At 53.6% G+C, this 9,228-nt stretch overlaps 1 protein-coding gene across 1 annotated transcript in view; it reads left to right on the forward strand.

Annotated features, from left to right (window-relative positions):
* The window catches only part of LOC119235071 (paraneoplastic antigen-like protein 8A), a 10,002-nt gene extending 1,056 nt beyond the window's left edge, over positions 1-8,946 (forward strand). Inside the window, exons 2-3 of the mRNA XM_037498110.2 lie at positions 5,600-6,905; positions 7,281-8,946. Coding sequence (XP_037354007.1) covers positions 5,600-6,905; positions 7,281-7,297 — 1,323 coding nt within the window. The 3' untranslated portion in view covers positions 7,298-8,946. The remainder of the gene's footprint in view (positions 1-5,599; positions 6,906-7,280) is intronic.
* Positions 8,947-9,228: the final 282 nt, after the last annotated feature.

The raw sequence follows: 9,228 nt of genomic DNA on the forward strand, positions 1-9,228 counted from the left end.
GTGCTTAACCCCTTGTATCACCAGGGAGGCCCCTAAATGCCTTTTATTTTTATTTATTTTTAAAAAGGTTTATTTTATTTATTTATGTTCATAAGAGCTGGGGTGCAGGCCAGAAGTATGGGGTGGTGAGAGGATTCACCAGAGACAGAGTGGGGAGCAAAATAGGTGGATCTACCGAAATACACTGTTGAGGGGAGCAGCGGGTGAGACAGGAGAGGTCAGCTGCACCATATGGGTCAGCTCCCTGGTCGGAGATCGAACTCAGGCCATAGGGGTGATAGTGTTGAGATTTTATCTCTAGGCCACCATGGAGGCCCATCACTGCTTTAAAATAGTGTATTTTTTTGTGGGGGAGGGAGGGCACCTCCCTGGTGGTGCAAGGAGTTAAGCACCGCACTGTGAAGCAATCCGCAGTCTCTGCAGCACAGGTTTGATCCCCGGCTGGCCAGGGAGCTATCCACATGGCACAGCAGACCTCTCCTGTCTGGCTCTCTGCTCCCCTCAGCAGTGTATTTCAGTCAGTCTGCCTGTTCTGTTCCCTACTCTGTCTCTGGTGAGTCCTCTCACCCTCCTCCCCCTACCCCCATATCTCTGGCCTGTACCCCAGCTCTTACATGCATAAATAAATAAGAAAAAATCTTAGATAAAATAGTGTATTTTTAAAAAAGATTTATTTATTTTATTTATGCAAGCACTGGGTACAGTCAGAAGCGCGGGAGGGTGAGAGAATTCACCAGAGCCAGAGCGGGGAGCAGAGCAGGCAGAAGGACCGAAGTACACTGCTGAGGGGAGCAGCGGGCGGCAGGAGAGGTCTGCGCGCCATGTGGGACCCTCCTCTGGTGGCCGGGGAGCAGCAGGGGATCGAACTGGCACTGCAGAGGCCGGGGGCAGCTTTGCAACCCAGCGCTCAATAGCTGTGCCACCGGGGAGGCCCCAAAATAGTGTATTTTTTTAAGGTTTATTTATTTAATCATACAAGAACAGGGGTATAGGCCAGAGGTGTGGGGGATGAGAGTGGAGAGACTGGAGAACAGAACAGGCAGACTGACTGAAATACACTGCTGAGGGGAGCAGTGGTGGAGTCAGGAGAGGTCTGCTGCAGATGTGGGTTAGCTCCCTGGCCAGGGATCAAACTCGTGCTGCAGTGGCTGCCGATTGTTTCATTGTTTCCCTGTCTTAACCACTGTGCCACCAGGGAGGCCCAGTGTATGTGTTTTTAAGTGATTCTCTGAGATGGGGAAGCGTATGTGCAGTATCTCACACCAGATGCTGAGGGTGGGCAATCTGGAGGTTGAGAGGTGTAGAAGTGAGAAATTGTGGGTCGAGGAGCAGAGAGGGCTCCTTTGGAAAGTCAAACTGCAGGAAATCTGGAGCAAGATGTTGCTGTCACAGCAAGAATCAGAGAGAACAAGCCAGATGAATCACAGAATGCCCTGGTGGGTTATCACAACTTACTTGGGAGGGGACTTTGGGTGGGAACCCAGAGCTCTCCCCCTTTCTCTGTGTTTGGTATTTACAGACACTCTGGGTTCTCTTTGGAAATAACAGGAAGACAGAATAAGAAGCCAAAGGTGAAACAGAAGGAGAGGATGGAAAGGGGACCCGAAACCCTTCCAGAGGTGGCTGGAAGGGCTGGGCAGCAGGGCTGTGTTGTCATGGAAACCACCCTGCAGGAGTGTTGTCCCGGAAACCAAAGCGCCCTGGGTTGCCAAGGAAATCTTATGACATCTCCTATCAAGGGTACTTCAAAACTATTTTCAGATCCACTGGTAATCAGGCTCCTTGGCGGGAGAGGGGACAGGGAGCTGACTCCATTAACACACATCAGTGCTTATACACATTCTAGACATAGAACCGTACGTTTATAATTCTAGTTATAAATTCCTTGATATGTAAACAAAATATTTCTCTCCAATATATATATATTTTTTGCATGGAAGAACTGGGGTTAAGGCCAGAGGTGCAGGGTGTGAGAGGATTCACCGGAGACAGAGTGGGGAACAGAACAGGCAGACTGACTGAAATACACAGCTGAGGGGAGCAGCGGGCGAGTCAGGAGAGGTCTGCTGTGCCATGTGGGTCACCTCCCTGGCCAGGATTAAGCAAAGGCCAGAGCGATGATGGCACTGAGACTCAACCCCTAGGCTGCCAGGGAGGCCCTGATGCTGTTTGTTTGCTTTTTTAAAGATTTATTTTTTTTTTATACAAGCACTGGGTACAGTCAGAAGCGCGGGAGGGTGAGAGAATTCACCAGAGCCAGAGCGAGGAGCAGAACAGACAGACTGACGAAATACATTGCTGAGGGGAGCAGCAGGCAGCAGGAGAGGTCTGCGCACCCTGTGGGACCCTCGCCGGCAGCTGGGGATCAAACTGGTGCTGCTGAAGCTGCGGGCAGCTTTGCAGCCCAGCACTCAACTGCTCTGCCACCAGAGGAGGCCCCCCTGATGCTGTTTTGGTCACTCAACCAGCCTAAGAAGACCCCGGTGGGATGGGAATTTGCGTGTGTTCCCATATTAGTAAGGCGCAGGTGAGCTTCCTGGTTGTCACACATCGTTGCTGGGAGAGTTCAGTGCTGTCTCAGCACCTGCCCTGGAGAGAACACTGGGACACGCACCCCTGGCCTCTCCTGGCCTCTGCCCTGTGCACCTTTCTCCTCTGCTGATTTTAATGTGCATCCTTTTGTGCTAGCAACTGTAATTATGGGGCCTCCCTGGTGGCACAGGGATTAAAAACTCAGCACTATAAAACTATCTGCACCCACTACAGCACAAGTTCAATCCCCAGCCAGAGAGCTGACCCACATGGCATAGCAGACCTCTCCTGTCTCGCCCGCTGCTCCCCTCAGCAGTGGATTTCAGTCAGTCTGCCTGCACCCAGCTCTTGTATGAATAAATAAATAAATCTTAAAAAAAACTATAACTGTGACTATAATAGCCTTTCTGATTTCTGTGGCTGTAGCAAAGTGCTGAGCCCCAGGGTGTGCCTAGTGACCCTCAGCACCACATCCCAAACTCAACATGGCCCAAACCAAACTTCTGATTCTTACCCTCTTGCTTGCCCAAATCTGTTCTCCACCAAACCTTCCCCTTAGGAAAATATGGGCATCACCCTCTTAGTTGCTCATTCCCCTTAGCCGTCACACTTGCTTCATCTCTCTTGCACTTCACATCCCATCCATCAGCCAAACAGTAAGTAAAGCCTGATGCTGCAGTAGGTACTTAGAGAAAAGTGCACATCACAGGCACATAGTTCGCGGATTTCTCACCATCTGAACACACCTGGAACACCAGGAACCAGAAACTTCACCAGCTTTCCCAACCCTGCAGAATCACACACTTCAAGGCATTAGATATTGCACAGGAAACCACCCTGCTGACTTGTAACTGCGTAGGTTACTTTTGCCTGTTTTTTGCATCTCACACACAGAATCATACTGCAAAGGCTGCTGTGTGTCTGGTATCTTTTGCTTAACCTTACAGTGGCAAGATCCATCTATGCTGTTGTGTGACTGTCTATTGGAACATGTACCTTCGCATTCAATCAGCTGAAGCCTGTTTTTTCTTTTTTTTTTTTTTAAAAAGATTTTTTTTTTATAGAGACATGTTTTTATTTATTTGTTTGTTTGTTTTTTTGTTTATACATGCACTGGGTACAGTCAGAAGCGCGGGAGGGTGAGAGAATTCACCAGAGCCAGAGCAGGGAGCAGAGCAGGCGGAAGAACCGATGTACACTGCTGAGGGGAGCAGTGGGCGGCAGGAGAGGTCTGCGCGCCATGTGGGACCCTCGCCCGGTGGCCGGGGAGCAGCCGGGGATCGAACTGGCGCTGCAGAGGCCGCGGGCAGCTTCGCAACCCAGCGCTCAACCGCTGCGCCACCGGGGAGGCCCTGAAGCCTGTTTTTTCTGTGATGTATGACAGGTTTTTGATTTAGTTGTTTGATCTTGCTAAGGCCAGTTCCCAGATGGAATCCACACTGCAGGTTTTGGTTGAACACCCAGTCCAAAGTTACACTTCACGATACCTTTCCTGTGTGAGCTTCCTGAATCTTCCAAATGACTGTATCAGGAAGATTTTTATTGGTAATTCCTCTTGTTGAGAAGTGGAAACTCCAAGAGTTCACATTACTTGTCTAAGTTTGCAGAGTTGGGGGTGGCATTGCAAGGTGTTTCAGGAGGACCTGGCAGGAATCTGCAACTCAAAAGGACTCCTGGTTAATCAGCTATTAACAAAGTTATTGCCCTGAGCAGCAATTTGAGGACACCAGCAAGGGAAAGTGAGGCCACTAACCCTCAGGCCTGGAGTTAGGGAAGGAGGCTGGGGAGGGGAACAAACCAGAAATTTCTAGAAGTTTCTGGATGATTCTGGAACCTGGGGATTGTTGCTGCTTGAGAGGGCTTTTGTTAAGAGGGTCGGGGATTGGCGCGGGGCGGGGAAAGACAGCGCTCATTCCCGTAGCTCTCTGAAGTCTGGTGTCAGCAGCCTCAGAAGTCAGCGCGTTCCACCCGCTCCCGGCTGTTACTGAGGCGCAAACTGAGCAGAAAAGCCTGGGCCTGAGGGGCAATCGAGGAACAAGAAGGCCCCTCGCTGGGCGAGCAGCTGCACACCCGCAGCGCCACCGACGGCGCAGCCCACGCGCTCGCCCGCGGCGGTCGGTTGCCTTGGAGACCGCGGCGCGGCGGCGCGGGAGCGAGTGCGCAGGCGCGCGCTGCGACGCCGCCTCGGCTCCGCGCAGCTGCCGGGATCGAGGCGAGGCGCCGCGTGACGCGCCAGGGCCGCAGCGAGGCGGGCGCCGCTTCCCGGCCCAGGCCGCGCCGGGGAGCCCCGAGCCCGCGCTGAGCGAGCGGCCGCGCCCCGACGGCCTCTCCTTGGCCGGGCTGAGCCGTCGGAGGCCGGGCTGCCACGTCCCTGCCGGGGCCAGGCCCCAGGAGCTGCCAGGGCGGTGTCGCCGCTTTGCTGACACGTGTGAGCCCCCGGGGCGGGCTGGGGGCGGCGGGCTCGGGAGGGCGAGAGGCCCGCGGCGGAGCGGGCAGCGGGGTCCTGTGACCTGCCAGGGAGTCTTGTTATAGGGCAGCCCCGATGTTGAACGGGTTCCTGGCTGTGGGTCCTCACCCGCGCGCTTAAAAGGGACTTATGAATACTCCACTGCAGGCACACACAAAAGGTTAATACAAGGTTTATTTACAAGGGAAAGGAAATAAGGAAAATGCACAACTCAGGGAGAAAATTAATGCGTCCTACCCGATCCGCCGACCTGGAAACCCAAAGGCACTCTCAGAGCTGGCCGGATGCTGCGAGCTGGCGGAGAGCCAAAATGGGGGGCCCCTCCAAAGCCCACGTGTCTGGCTTTATACCAACCTGGCTGCTTAGCCCCACCCTCAGGTCCCAGCCACCTTCCCTTGGGTGGTGACGGGATTTGGAGGTCCCAGTGTCTTTGGCTTGGGGTGGGGGTGGAGTCCACAAAGCCTGTATGGACTTAGCTTTAGGACATCCTTTCCCCCTAACAGTCTGACTTCCCTCTCCCTTTCCCTTGCAGGATTGAAATTTGGAAGCGCTGTCGACCCCGCATCCACCTCGTTGAGTCTTCTCTGGACGTGGGCTTAGAGCCACCTGGTGCCCGCGACCATGACGATGAACCTCTTGGAGGACTGGTGCCGGGGGATGGATAGGGACATCCACAGGTCCCTGCTGGTCACGGGCGTCCCGGTAGACTGTGGCCAACAGGAAATTGAGGAGACCTTGAATGGGGTCCTCTCTCCCCTGGGCTCATACCTCGTGCTCAACAAGTTTTTTGTGAGACAACAGAATGCTAAAGCTGTCCTCGTTGAGGTCGGAGAGGGGGTGAATCTGAGCACTGTACCCCGGGAATTCCCAGGAAGGGGGGGTGTCTGGAGAGTGGTCTGTAGAGAACCCACCCAGAATGCTGAGTTTTTGAAAAATCTGAGTGAGTTCCTGGAGTGTGAGGGGCGCACCTGGGAGGATGTGGTCCGCCTGCTTCAGCTTAACCAACCCCCACTGCCCCGGAACCAGAGTCAGCGCCCAGAGAACTGGGCAGATGCTTTGGGGATGCTCCTGGGGGCGGTGGTGCAAATGGTCTTCTACTCAGCTGCTGAGGTCCACAGCCAGGAGGAAGCTCAGGCCCAGCAGGCGGCTGAGGCCCAGGCACTAGCAGCCTCTGCTAACTCAGCAGCGGTAAAGGTCAAGAAGGAGCCAGGGCGTTCTGAAGAGGAGGGCTCTGCCCGGAAGGAGAATCTTCACAGCTTGGATAACCTGGAAGCTGAAGGTGATCCCCCCAAACCTTTGGTTCATAAAGCTGGCACCAGCATTTGGCCCGGGAGAAAGAAGCAGAAAAATACCCCCAAACAGGAAGCAGTGCCCTGGAAGAAACCTAAAGATGACCGTTCTAGCAGCTCGGCCTCCTTGGGGGATCCTAAAGCTGATGAGGCGGAAAGTGTGGAGATCTCAGAATGCATCAGGAGCTGCAGAAAGCCCTGCATGAAGCAAGAGGAGTCGGCTCTGAAGAAACCCGTGGCAAAAAGTGCCTGGAAGGCTCCCAGCCACCCTGCGCAGGATGCCCGGTCAGAGGCTGAGAGCCCGGGAGTTGCCTGTGAGTCAGCCCAAGATGGCGCTCAGGAGGGCCCACCGAAGAAAAAGGCCATGGGCTGGCCCTCAGCCAAGAGCCCTGCCTCATTGAGGAAGAAAAAGAAGGTGAGCTTAGGCCCTGTGTCCTACGTCCTTGTCGACTCAGAAGAAACCAAGAAGAAGCCAGCGATTACAAAGAAAAGTCACGGTTCAAGAAGGGGCGGCTCCGTTCACGAGGCCTGGCGAAGCCCTCCACCACCTGAGTCGACAGCCTCGACATCCCAGGGTCACACGGCGAAACCAGAAGGCTCGTCTCAGGGCTCCAAAGGTGAGAGTGACAACCAAAGTCATTTGGGTTGTGTCCACAGTGGATGAGGGGTGACCTGCAGGAGAGGCCAGTGGGGGCAGGGCCCAAGGGCAGGGCTCAGTGAGGAAGACCCCGCAGTAGTTAAGGTCCCAACCTCCCTCCTGGGAGCCTCTGAGGGCCGATATTGGAGGAGCCTGTGTGAGGACGGGGAGGTAAAGTAGACCCACTGAATTGGCTGTGACAAACTTCTGGGGTTACATTGTAGGGTGGGTGACTCTTAAGAGTGGGGTTTTATGGGTGGGGGACTGAAAAAGAGACCCAGAGATTCCAAGGAAGTAAAAAATTTCCCCGTGGCACCTTTCCTTCCTCTCTTGAGCTGTCCTCATTTGTCCACAGCATCCAAAAAGCATTGATGTGGGGGATCGGCCATATCTAAGGAGTTGAAGAGCGAGGAAGACGTTCCAAGTCGGGAACCAAGTTTTGTCACTGAATGAACCAGGACTTTGGACTCTTAGGAGGCAGTTTGGATAGCTCTGGCTCTGAGGCAGATGACGGTGAGATCTGGGGTGGGAGGAATTCAGGGAGGCAGGGGCATCTCTGCTTCCTTCTCTGCCAGGCCTGCTTCTCCACCTCCTTCTTGACTCCCCTTCAGAGGTTGGCAAGTCATTAGTCAGTTTAGGAAAATTCTAGAACATTCCCCTTTCCTCATGGGCAGGGTCCCTGTTATGGTCATCCATGTTCAGCCATGCGTCCCCCCTCCCTGGTTCTCTGCAACCTCTTCCAGATGGTCAACCAGCCTCTGCAGGGCCAGGCGTTTTGAACCGTAGGTTTTCTCACCTCTGCTTTCTCTGTGCTGCAGCCTGGGGTGAGTTATGCTGAGATCTTTGAGGCCAACCTGCCTGCATTGTTCCTCCCAAGCTCTAACTTCCACCCTCCAGTCATCCGAACAGAGGATGGTATGGCCCTAAGAGTCCATATTGGTTGGAAAATTAGTCCACTTAGACCTTGCATTATTCCTGAGTTTTGAGATTTTGTTAATTAAAATGGCACTTCGATTCCTGGTTGGGATAAATAGGAAATTGCGGTGTGATTGGTCATGACGTGCTTGGCCTTTCCTGGTTTACCGGCTCTAATTCCATCCATCGCTGTAAACTCTCAACATCTTTGAGGCTGGAGATCACCTCTCATGGTACAGAGCAAGAGAGGGAAATAACGATTTGAAAACTGTTCATTTTTGCCCCTAAACAGAGCAGTTTCCAGATTTTTCTGGGGGGGGGGGCCAAAGATGTCACCCAAATCTATTTTTTCATGTATTAGGGGACAAAGCCTGTGACAGATGACTCCCTGACTGTCTCGTGAGCCAAACCAGTCACTTAGGAGACAGGCCCATGTCCACTTGTGTCCCGAGGACACTTGCTGTTGTCCAGATCTGGGGGCAGTTGATTCACCATCTGCGTGCAGAGCAGAGCTAGGCCAGGTGCCTCCAGGAGCAAATCTCTGCAGAGTGGGCCTCACTCTCCCTGAAGGCGTCTCCCCAGACCACGGGCCTTGCTGGTCAGGGTTCTCGGCCGTGTTGCCCACGGTCATGATGGTCTACCAGAGAGCCTTTCAGCCCTCGATGGATTCAGGGTCTCTTACTGCAGTGTTTGTGATAAAGAGTGTGAGCACTTGTTAGATAAGTTAGCGATTCACCTTGGAAAAGAATTTCGTGCAGCATTTTCTTCCCACACCCTGGCCGAGTCTAACCGAGGATGCAGGAGAGAGGAGCTGTTGGTCTGGGTCTGTGGGCCTCGCGTTTTCCCTGGGGATGTGCAGACAGCAGGAGCGCGTGGGACTCCGGTGGGGAGAACCCGCTGGGCCCCAGCTCCTGGGTGGAACTCAGGTCCATCAGAGCCCCCCCATGTTCACACGTGGCCCCACGGTTAGTAAATGTAAATGTCTGTGACAGAATAAAGTTGAAGTTAAGTGTCTGTCTAGTCTCTCTTGTTGGCGAGATGGCGTGGCTTGAGGAACTTGAGAAAAGGGTTGTCCCGATAAACCACACATGCTCCCAGCCCCACGGTAACTTTTGTCAGTCCTAGGGGGATTGTCCAGTTTCTGGGGGGCTAGATGCCTGGTCTCTCTGCTGTGTCGCCTTCCACCTATGTGAGGGGCTCTCTCACAGAGCTTGGAGTTTCTGGAAGTTTCTACAATAGGTAACTGGTGATGTGAATTACCTAAAAACACTCACTTATTTTTCAAAGCTGCAGGGAGATGAGTTCCGCCCTTCGTTCGGAAGCTGAAGTCTTTCAGCTACAACTGTCCGTTTCTTCTGCCCACGCTCTGTCCTGTTAAGGACACCTGA

The sequence above is a fragment of the Talpa occidentalis genome, unplaced genomic scaffold, assembly GCF_014898055.3.
Source record: "Talpa occidentalis isolate TD23 unplaced genomic scaffold, MPIMG_talOcc4v2.1 talOcc4.89, whole genome shotgun sequence".
Classification (NCBI taxonomy): Eukaryota; Metazoa; Chordata; class Mammalia; order Eulipotyphla; family Talpidae; genus Talpa; species Talpa occidentalis.